The 12,500-nt window shown below is 41.6% G+C and overlaps 1 protein-coding gene across 2 annotated transcripts in view; it reads right to left on the bottom strand.

The window, feature by feature from the left end:
• Positions 1-12,500, bottom strand: part of LOC120572792 (phosphatidylcholine:ceramide cholinephosphotransferase 2-like) — a 16,994-nt gene that overhangs the window by 3,767 nt on the left and 727 nt on the right. For both annotated transcript variants that reach the window (XM_039822232.1, XM_039822233.1), the window contains exons 2-4: positions 6,842-7,209; positions 3,111-3,573; positions 762-879 (exon numbers count right to left, since the gene is read on the bottom strand). In XM_039822232.1, the coding sequence (XP_039678166.1) occupies positions 762-879; positions 3,111-3,573; positions 6,842-6,953 (693 nt within the window). In that variant the 5' untranslated portion in view covers positions 6,954-7,209. The remainder of the gene's footprint in view (positions 1-761; positions 880-3,110; positions 3,574-6,841; positions 7,210-12,500) is intronic.

The raw sequence follows: 12,500 nt of genomic DNA on the forward strand, positions 1-12,500 counted from the left end.
TGGGAAAAAATGTCAAAAGAAATTGGAGAAAACTTACAAAAGTGGAGAAAACTTACAAAAAACAAATTGTCCCCCAAAAAACTCGAAAAGGCAACAGAAACGTTGAAAAATCTGTCGAAAGAAGCGCCGAAAACTTCAGAAAAACCCTCAAATAAAAGTCGAGAAAATTGTCCAAAAAACCCTCCAAAAAACAAACCAAAACATTGAAAGATGAAGCTCGTCCTCTCATAACAGCTGACAGCTCTGTGCTGTCTCCTCTCATAACAGCTGACGGCTCTGTGCCGTCTCCTCTCATAACAGCTGACAGCTCTGTGCTGTCTCCTCTCATAACAGCTGACGGCTCTGTGCCGTCTCCTCTCATAACAGCTGACAGCTCTGTGCTGTCTCCTCTCATAACAGCTGACAGCTCTGTGCCGTCTCCTCTCATAACAGCTGACGGCTCTGTGCCGTCTCCTCTCATAACAGCTGACGGCTCTGTGCCGTCTCCTCTCATAACAGCTGACGGCTCTGTGCCGGCTCCTCTCATAACAGCTGACAGCTCTGTGCCGGCTCCAAAGAAACTGAATAGACCAACAACCCCAGAAGGGAAAGCTCTCCGTCTCGCCTGTGACTCGCACGATCCTACGGTGGAGACCGTTGAAAGACACGTTCCGTGGCACGTCCGCGCCGCTAACGGTCCGCACACGTTACGTTTTACGCGTGCAGCGTAGCCAACGCGTCACCGTGCGGTGAGTGTAAGTGTGTAGCGTGAGTGTGCGTACCTTTGGAGCGCAGACCATGTGTTTCCCGGGCACGGGCAGCGTGGTGATGTACATGGTGACGCAGCGATACATGTAGAGCGTCCCGATCAGGAAGAAACAGCGGCGAGCTATTATAGCCCTGCAGAGATAAAAAGGTTCACGTTCACAACAATAACACGGCGATGTCACCTGGGCATCAATGTCATCGGTTCACTGGATTACAGCTTTAAAAAGGTCTTATTTTGAAATGCCTGGGATAAAAACCAGCGGTCATAAACCGACACAGACACAGACAGAAACAGACACACACAGAGAGACAAACCGACAGACACAGACACAGAGAGACAAACAGACACAGACACACACACAAACAGACACACACACACACACACAGAAACAGACACACACACACTTTATTTTATTTTGAAATGTCTGGGATAAAAACATCAACTTCTGTTTGAACACAATGTATTTTATTTTGAAACACACTGGCAGGAAGACAGATTTCTAAACTGCACTTCCTGTTTCCATAAAACAGCTTGTAGCGCAGGCATTGTATGACAAAAAACTTTATTTTATATCCAGTTATTTCAAGAAAAAATTTCAAAAAAGTTGTAATATTTCCAGAAAAAAATCGTAATATTTCAGGAAAAAAAGTTGTAATATTTGAGGAAAAAAAAGTCATTAAATTTCAAGAAAAAAAGTCATAAAATTTTAGGGGGAAAAAGTCATGAAATTAGAGGAAAAAACGAAAAAAGTCATAATATTTCAGGAAAAAAGTCCCCCACATCTGTGTATCTTTGTGTGTTTTATGAATCTATGTCTTGAATACGTGTATCTGTGTGTGTTTTATGCATGTATGTCTTGAATACTACGTGTATCTATGTGTGTTTTATGCATGTATGTCTTGAATACTACGTGTATCTATGTGTGTTTTATGCATGTATGTCTTGAATACTACGTGTATCTATGTGTGTTTTATGCATGTATGTCTTGAATACAACGTGTATCTGTGTGTGTTTTATGCATGTATGTCTTGAATACTACGTGTATCTATGTGGCGGTGTCTCAAACCGCCTACTGTCACACTTCAAACACTTAGTTTTAAGTATATAGTGGAGATAACGCACAAAGTCCGTGCACTGAAAGTACCATGATGAGCCCCTAAAAATGGTCAAAAAGTTCAGTGTTGAACGATGGAACCGTGCAGTTGAAATAGGCCGTGCAGTTGCTGAATCTGTCTTCATTTCACATCAACAAAGCTCAGTTTAAGAGATTTTCGTCAGATTTTCAGAGGCGGCGAGCCGAGCCGACGGCTCGTCATTTCCGGTAAGTGTTGTAACATAAGTGGTCCGTTTGGGACGACACTAACCATCCAAAGTGGGCACTACTACGGCAGGAAGTGGTCAGTGACCATTAGCAGTATACTGACAGAAGTGTGTGGTTTGAGACACAGCCTGAGTGTTTTATGCATGTATGTCTTGAATACTACGGTATCTATGTGTGTTTTATGCATGTACAGTACAGGCCAAAAGTTTGGACACACCTTCTCATTCAATGCGTTTCCTTTATATTTTCATGACTATTTACATTGTAGATTCTCACTGAAGGCATCAAAACTATGAATGAACACATATGGAATTACGTACTTAACAAAAAAGTGTGAAATAACTGAAAACATGTCTTATATTTTAGATTCTTCAAAGTAGCCACCCTTTGCTTTTTTTATTAATAAGGGAAAAACTTCCACTAATTAACCCTGACAAAGCACACCTGTGAAGGTAAAACCATTTCAGGTGACTACCTCATGAAGCTCATTGAGAGAACACCAAGGGTTTGCAGAGTTACCAAAAAAAGCAAAGGGTGGCTACTTTGAAGAATCTAAAATATAAGACATGTTTTCAGTTATTTCACACTTTTTTGTTAAGTACATAATCCCATATGTGTTCATTCATAGTTGTGATGCCTTCAGTGAGAATCTACAATGTAAAAAGTCATGAAAATAAAGAAACACATTGAATGAGAAGGTGTGTCCAAACTTTTGGCCTGTACTGTATGTCTTGAATACTACGTGTATCTATGTGTTTTATGCATGTATGTATTGAATACTACGTGTATCTGTGTGTTTTATGCATGTATGTATTGAATACTACGTGTATCTGTGTGTTTTATGAATGTATGTCTTGAAAAAGTCATAACATTTCCAGAAAAAGTCCACCACATCTGTGTATCTGTGTGTGTTTATGCATGCATGTATGTATTGAATACAACATGTATCTGTGTGTTTTATGCATGTATATCTTGAATACAACATGTATCTGTGTGCGTTTTCTGCGTGTATGTCTGATATTCTACATGCGCGGGTCGTACTTGTGTTTGAGGAAGATCCACTGGACGACCCAGAGTCCGACGAGGATCAGCCCGTTGACCTCGGTGACGGTGAAGGCCCAGGGCACGCGGTCCAGGTAGTCAAAGAACTTGTCAGGCAGCGGCGGGCTCACCGACTTGTCCGGCACCCTCTCGTGGACGACGGTGATGATGACGGTGGTGAAGACGAGGATGAAGAGCGCGTAGAGGAAGGCCACGCCTGTCTTCCACCACTCGCTGGGGAGGCTGTCGGCGCCACGCTCCTCCTCCGGCGGCATCTTCACGTACTCGCAGTGGCGCCGCAGCCCGCTGCTCAGACAGTCGATCAGCTGGGTCTGCAGGCCGCTTATGCGTCTGCTGCTGCTGCTCGCCGCCTCCGGCTCCGTCGGTGCCGGCTTTTTGCTGCTGCGGGTCTCCGACTGTGGTGGCGAGGAAGCACGGTGGATCGGGTTACCATTCGCTTGAGCTGTAACCAATGGTGGAAGATAGTGTTAATTTTGTCACTTATTTTTAATTTAGTCTTAGTCTTGTGCCAAATGTCCTTGTTAGTTTTAGTCATATTTAGTCATTCACATATCTTTTATTGTTAGTCAAGTTTTAGTCGACTAAAAGTCTCAATATCTCAGTCAAGTTTTAGTCAAAACATTTTAGTCTTTTATTAAATAAATTATTTCTGAGATTATTTCTGATAACCATTTCAGTCAAATAGTTATATAAAAATAAATCATATAAAAGTTATATAAATGTTGAGCCTCTTCCTTATTTCACAAGTAAATTCCTGTTAAACGACAAAAACAACCACGGGATGGGAAAATGGTATTTTACAATAAAATTGAATGCAGCACATGGGCGCAGTCTGGTCATCGTCATGGAAAAAAAGGTCGTTGACCAACATATTTAGTCTCGTCTCGTCTGACGAAATTAACACTAGTGGAAGAAGTATTCAGGTCCTTTACTTCACAGTGGCTTGTAAAAGTATTCACACCCCTTGAACTTTTCCATATTTTTTCAACATATGTTCGTGTTGTCTATTCCGTCGGCCGGGCAACTTTTTGTTTTTCTGGGTCAAAATGTCAACTTTGTTTTTCAACATTTTGGTCGTTTTTCTTTTTCTGTGTTTGTCTGTTTCTACAGTGTTTCCTCTATGTCAGGGATCTTCAACAGGGGGTCCTGAACCCCTAGGGGATCCTCAGAGTCATTGCAGGGGGGGCCTCCAAATTATTGTTAATTTTTGAACATTTAATAATAAAAAAAAGTCTTAACATGATTCCAACATATTATTAGCTAATATAAATCCACACTGATGATAGGCTTAATGGCCCATATAGGTAAAAGTAGTCACTAAGGTAGCCATCCACAGATACAGTTCATCCCAAAGGATTAACTGTTCCACATCATAATTTATAAAATTATTCATAAAATCATGCCGACAATTATTAGGCTATTTGAATAGCTTGAATAGCTTAGTATTCTATGCAAAAAAGGTATCTATAAAAGGCTTTAGGCTGCCCTAAAAGTTATTGTAGGCCCAGTTTAATATACAACTTAAATTTATACAATATATGTAGTAGGGGGTCCCTGCTCCATCTCTGTTTCAGTCAAGGGGTCCTTACCGCCACTGTAAAATTTCTGCCACCACGATATCAGAAATAGGACAGACGCACAACAGGGTTGCCGATATAAAAATGTTGGAAAAAAAAAACTACAAAAATGCATATAAAAGCGCAGGAAAACGACAAAAACATCGGTTAAAAGTGACAAAAGTGTCGTAAAAGACGACCAAAAACACGGGAAAAAAAATAACGTAAAATACGTTCCTGTTACCCTTTTGTTGCACATTAACTCCTTCCACATTTTTCAACATAGAAACTTCATTCAACCACCAAAACGTTCAGCACGATTAGGACATTCCTGCTTTTATACAAAATTTCCATAACTTTAAAGATTTTGGAAATATTCAACATTTTTGGATGGAATTTTACTACATCTATTCACATTTTCAACTGCTATCTACTCATTCGTACACTGAACAAAATTATAAACACGACCCGTTTGTTTCTGGCCCCATTTTTCATGAGCTGAACTCAAAAGATCCGAGACGGTTTTCTATGTACACAAAAGGCTTATTTCTCTCAAATATTGTTCACAAATCTGCCTAACTCTGTGTCAGTGAGCGCTTCTCCTTTGCAGAGATAATCCATCCACCTCACAGGTATGGCGTATCAAGATGCTGATTAGACAGCACGATTATTGCACAGGTGTGCCTTTGGCTGTACACAATAAAAGCTTTGTGTGTACACAGAAGACCTTTGAGTGCAGCTCATGAAAAATGAGGCCAAAAACAAAAAGGGTCGCGTTTATAATTTTGTTCAGTGTACGAGTGAGTATATAGCAGTTGAAAATGTAAATAAATTTATGTCAAATTTGAAGATTCCGTCCAAAAATGTTGAATATCTCCAAAATTTTAAAAGTTATGGACATTTTGTATAAAAGCAGGAATATCCTAATTGTGCTGGATGTTTTGATGGTTGAATGAAGTTTCTACGTTGAAAAATGTGGAAGGAGTTGATGTGCAAGAACAAAAGCAAAAACCCAAAAAGTGTTGCCTTTATAATTTTTTTCAGTTCACTTCTCCCCGAAATAGGGCTGTGTCTTGGCAAGAATTTGGTGATACGATACGTATCACGATACATGGGGTCACGATTCAATATAATTCGATACTGTGCGTAAGGCGATATATTGGGATTTTTTAAAGTATAATTTTAGGAAAACTAATATTTAAAAAAAGACATGATGTTCATAAAAGTCAAAGAAGTTTACTTTAGGTAAACAATTCAGTACACAGAAAATCAAACTGCCAGTTTGGGATTGTGGTTCAAAGGTTCTTAGTGAGCTAATGTTTATATGCTAAAGTAGGCCAAAGTTCAGCCATAGCTACGTTGTTAGCTTCTAGCAAAAAGTCAGGCACTGTTAGGCACTGCTAGACACTGTTAGTTACTGTTAGACAGTGCTAGGCACTGCTAGGCACTGTTAGACACTGTTAGGTACTGCTAGGCACTGTTAGGCGAGGACACTAGTGGTGCGTCTCAGCATAGCCATCTAGCGGTAGGGGGTTTAAACACAACATAAACGTGTACCACTGTCTTACATGAATATTTTTGAACGTTTAAAAAATAAAAATAAAAATAAAAAATCGATATTGCCTTTTTGAAAATCGATACAGTATTGCAAAATAGATTAAAAGATGTTGCACATCTTTTATACATTCTGGTTAGCGTCAGCCTTTCCGGCATGCAGCACTCACACCGCTATTTCTTCGGAAGTTGCACTCTCCAGTTTAAAAAGGTGCACTGCCACACGTATTTCAGTACTTTGTGGTAATGTCTGAAGTTCTAACTATGGACTCTGTGACATTTTTTGTGTAGATAAAATGCCTTGGTTACCTTGTTTCAAGCCATTCTAGCGTGGTATAGAAAGCCTGCAGGAAAACTCAGCTCGATTTCTGCCAGTTCTCATTAATATTCAACAAGCTAAGCCGTTTGAATCGGAGTGGCTAACAGCTAGCCAATGAGAGCCTGCTTTTGTAATTGGCCTGATTTCTGTTCAGTGGCTAGAGCTGACAGAGGAGGTAGCAGTTTATTTTCACATTCACCACATAACACAAACACACGTGGAGCTAACATATTTCAAAAAATGTATGAAAGGGCACCATTAATAATTGTTACGGGTCCTACCGTTCGCAGCCCTCGGAGGACGTGGCGGTGTCGGGGGGTTCGTCGTGGTGACGTTAACTTCCACGTGGGGGCGCACGTCGTTGCTGTCCTGGATCAGTTCTGACGCCGCCATTTCTTCCTTTGATTGTTCTCTGGCTAAATACTGAAGAACTTCCCCTCGTTCGCAAATCAAATCACAGCCTTTGTGTGTAAAAGAAATAAAATAAAAAAAATAACTTTAAAAAAAGCTTTCCGTTGTCTCTGGAGTTTCACAAATGTTCCTCGTGTCGGCCGCTCTGGTTCAGGCGTGATCAATAACCCAGCGTCAGCGATCAATACTGGGATTAGTGGTGATGTCACACAGCAGGCAGGGGATTGGTCGATCCGGGCTGGAAAAAATAAACACACACACACACAACAAAACTAATTTTTACTTTTCAGACAAAAAAAAAAAGAAAAGACAACTGAGACATTAAAAAATGTATTTGTTTTCTTGATTTTGATTGGATTTGATTTAGCACATTGTTAAAGAAAAAAAAAAAAAAACATTTTAGAGAGTAAATACAAATATTTTTGGTTTAGTCTGGACAGCCCTAATCAAAAAATCTTAGAATTCCATAATAAAGTTCACCCACCAACACACACACCCACCCACACAGATATACACAGACACACTAACAAGGAGCCTATTGTGAGAATGAAACTCAACTGCTTGACTGTAAGTAACCTGAGGGAGGCACTCCTTGTAAAATAGACACACCCAACACACAACACCCCCCACCCCCCCCCGCGAGTTAGTGCCACTGGAGCTCGCACACACACACACACACACACACACACACACACACACACACACACACACACACACACACACACACACACACACACACACACACACACACAAAAAAACACACACACACAGGCTGTTGTGAGAATGAAACTTGACTGAAAGACAGACAGTGATTTGTGTAAATTGCTGCAGATTGAGTTAGAGTTTGGGCTCTCTCTCTCCCTCCCTCTCTCTCTCTCTCTCTAACCCTGTCTCTCTCTCTCTCCCTGTCTCCCCCCAATCCCCCCTCTCTCTCCTGTGAAATACCTCCTCTCCCTGCTGCCTCTCCCACAACATTTCACACTCAAGTGAATGTGTGCCAATATACTGTACACACACACACACACACACACACACACACACACACACACCCACACACACCCACACACACCTCAGTTCATCTCCCAAATATGCTGCTGCACAAATGGAAACAAACAGTTTCATCATCACATCTCCTCTAGAGACTGCCTTACCCGTGAGCTGTAAACCTGAAACCAAAAGCAATTCAAACGAAGGAAATCACACTTTCTAATCTGATAAAGCCTTCAAGTCCTTTTCAAGCGCTTCTAAACTGTGTTCCTTGTCACTTTATACGTTGTTTTTTTACAGCACACGTCCAGCTAACACAGAAACTTCCCGTACATTGTTACGCAACGACAAGCCTGTCATAAACACCTGTAATGAACACCTGTAATTACAGTACGCACAAGAAGCTCCGCAGCTCCTATAGGGAAGCGAGTGTTTACACAAAAGTCGTGCAGACAGACACACACAGAAACAGACACACACACAGAAACAGACACACACACAGAAAGACACACACACACACACACACAAACAGACACACAAGAGACACACACACACATACACACAGAAACAGATACACACAGAAATAGACACACACATAAACACAGACACAAACAGACATGCACAGACACACAGAAACAGACACACACACACACACACACACACACACACACACACACAGAAACAGACACACACATAAACACAGACACACACACACACACACACACACACACGCACAGACACACACACTCAGTCGCACACACACAGACACACACAGAAAAACACACAAACACACATACACAGAAACAGACACATACAGTGCCTTGCGAAAGTATTCGGCCCCCTTGAACGTTTCGACCTTTTGCCACATTTCAGGCCTCAAACATAAAGATATAAAACTGTAATTTTTTGTGAAGAATCAACAACAAGTGGGACACAATCAGGAAGTGGAACGAAATTTATTGGATATTTCCAAACCTTTTAAACAAAGAAAAACTGAAATATTGGCGGTGCAAAATTATTCAGCCCCCTTAAGTTAATACTTTGTAGCGCCACCTTTTGCCGATTACAGCTATAAGCGCTTTAGGGTATGTCTCTATCAGTTTTGCCACATCAAGAGACTGACATTTTTGCCCATTCCTCCTTGCAAAACAGCCCCAAGCCTCAGTTAGGTTGAAATAGATTTGTGAACAGCAGTTTTCAGTTCTTTCCACAGATTCTCGATTGGATTCAGGTCTGGACTTTGACTTGGCCATTCTAACACCTGGATATGTTTATTTGTGAACCATTCCATTGTAGATTTTGCTTTATGTTTTGGATCATTGTCTTGTTGGAAGACAAATCTCCGTCCCAGTCTCAGGTCTTTTGCAGACTCCATCAGGTTTTCTTCCAGAATGGTCCTGTATTTGGCTCCATCCACCTCTCCCATCAATTTTAACCATCTTCCCTGTCCCTGCGAAAAAAAGCAGGCCCAAACCATGATGCTGCCACCACCATGTTTGACAGTGGGATGGTGTGTTCAGGGTGATGAGCTGTGTTGCTTTTGGACCCAAACATAACGTTTTGCATTGTTGCCAAAAAGTTCGATTTTGGTTTCATCTGACCACAGCACCTTCTTCCACATGTTTGGTGTGTCTCCCAGGTGGCTTTTGGCAAACTTTAAACGACACATTTTTTATGGATATCTTTAAGAAATGGCTTTCTTCTTGCCACTCTTCCATAAAGGCCAGATTTGTGCAGTATACGCATGATTGTTGTCCTATGGACAGAGTCTCCCACCTCAGCTGTAGATCTCTGCAGTTCATCCAGAGTGATCATGGGCCTTTTGGCTGCATCTCTGATCAGTCTTCTCATTGTATGAGCTGAAAGTTTAGAGGGACGGCCGGGTCTTCGTAGATTTGTAGTGGTCTGATACTCCTTCCATTTCAATATTATCGCTTGCACAGTGCTCCTTGGGATGTTTAAAGCTTGGGAAATCTTTTTTCTTTTTTATCCAATCCGGCTTTAAACTTCTCCCACAACAGTATCTCGGACCTGCCTGGTGTGTTCCTTGTTCTTCATGATGCTCTCTGCGCCTTTACACGGACCTCTGAGACTATCACAGAGCAGGTGCATTTATACGGAGACTTGATTACACACAGCTGGATTCTATTTATCATCATTAGTCATTTAGGTCAACATTGGACATTCCAGAGATCCTCACTGAACTTCTGGAGAGAGTTTGCTGCACTGAGTACAAAGGGGGCTGGAATAATTTTATTTTGCGACCCACTTTTTCAGTTTTTTATTTGTTAAAAACGTTTGAAATAGCCAATGAATTTCGTTCCACTTCATAATTGGGACCCACTTGTTGATTCTTCACAAAAAATTACAGTTTTATATCTTTATGTTTGAGGCCTGAAATGTGGCAAAAGGTCGAAACGTTCAAGGGGGCCGAATACTTTCGCAAGGCACTGTACACAGAAACAGACACAAACACACACACACTCAGACACACACACACACAGAAACAGACACACACACACACACATACAAAGAAACAGATACACACAGAAACAGACACACACAGAAACAGACACACAGAAACAGACACACACACACACACACATACACAGAAACACACACACAGAAACACACACACATCCCCCACCCAGCGTTGTGCGCTGCTCTAATGTCTCCCGTCCTGTCTCCAGCCCCTCAGGGTGACTCAGACATTAGCTGTAATGAAGTTAAGCTCCCATGAGGACCACGTGGACTTAATTCAGACGTGATTCAGCGCCACCAGACGGACCGGCAGCCAAGCATTACCCAGACTAACCAGCTCGTCACTTTCTCCCGCTGACGGCAACAAGTCGGGCTGCGACACATTCAACTTCAGCGTCGTTTCACTGGTTTATTCTCCAGACAACGTCAGATTTTCTCGGAGCCAAAACCCCCCCAAAAAAGACGATTTAAAACGACATAAAACTGATAAAACCTGTAAATCCTGCTGTTTAAAATCATAAGGATGTAACAATAGGCCCGATTTACAAGGTATATGTCGACTCAAAGGGAAAAGGGAGAGTGTGTGTATGTATGTGTGTGTGTGAGAGTGAGAGTGTGTGTATGTATGTGTGTGTGAGTGAGAGAGAGAGAGAGAGTGTGTGTATGTGTGTGTGTGTGTGTGTGTGAGAAAGGGAGAGTGTGTGTGTGTGTGTGAGAGTGAGAGTGTGTGTGTGTGTGTGTGTGAGTGAGAGTGTGTGTGTGTGTGTGTGTGTGTGTGTGTGTGTGTGTGTGTGTGTGTGTGTGTGTGTGTGTGTGTGTGTGTGTGAGTGTATCCCTCCCATTTTAAACAGCTTGAACCATAAGGATGTAACAATAGGCCTAATTTACAAGTTAAAGGTTGACTCAAACCTGCGGGGTGTGTGTGTCTGTGTGAGCGTATGTGTGTCTGTGTGTGTGTATGTGTGTCTGTGTGAGACAGTGTATGTCTGTGTGTGTGTCTGTCTGTGTGAGAGTATGTGTGTCTGTGTGTCTATGTGTGTGTGAGAGTGTATGTCTCTCTGTGTGTGTGTGTGTATATGTCTGTGTGTGTCTGTGTGTGTGTGAATGTCTGTGAATGTCTGTGTGTGTGTGTGTGTTCTGTGTGTGTGTGAATGTCTGTGAATGTCTGTGTGTGTGTGTGTAAGTATGTATGTATGTATGTATAACCCCCCCAATAATCCAATCTGGGTTTTTCCATAAGTTTTTTGTCCCATTTTTCAACGTTTCTGTTGCTTCTTTCTGAGTTTTTCTCGTATTTTATCCCCAAAGTTTTTCTTTTTCGGCATTTTTGACTATTCGTCCGAGGTTTTTTTTCTATGATTTTTTTTTTCAAAATTTTTGCCGCCTTTAAAAAAAAAATAATAATAATTCTGGACACTTCCGACGTTGCTTCTGGGGGGAATTTCTGAGTTTGAAAGTCAGCAAATACGCCAAAATTCTGCTTCGCGTGTTTGCAGTTTTGAAAAACAAAGTTTTGTGTCTCTTTTGGGGTTTGGCGCACAACTAGATTACACACAGAGAGATACACACACACACACACACACACACACACACACACACACACACACACACACACACACACACCTTAGATTACACACAGAGACACACACACACACACAACTAGATTACACACAGAGATACCACACACACACAACTAGATTACACACAGAGATACACACACACACAACTAGATTACACACAGAGACACACACACACACACACACACACACACACACACACACACACACACACACACACACACACACACACACACACACACACACAACTAGATTACATACCGAGACACAGAGAGACGCACACACAACTAGATTACACACACAGACACACACACACACAGACACACACACACACACACACACACACACACACACACACACACACACACACAACTAGATTACATTTATCGTGAACCTAAAATAATATGCGCGACAGTTTGAAACCTGCAGTTGGGGCTTAGACCAATTTCTCCAATCTCCCTACATAGAAAGTAATGACGCACAC

This window comes from Perca fluviatilis, chromosome 14, assembly GCF_010015445.1.
Source record: "Perca fluviatilis chromosome 14, GENO_Pfluv_1.0, whole genome shotgun sequence".
In the NCBI taxonomy this organism is placed as follows: Eukaryota; Metazoa; Chordata; class Actinopteri; order Perciformes; family Percidae; genus Perca; species Perca fluviatilis.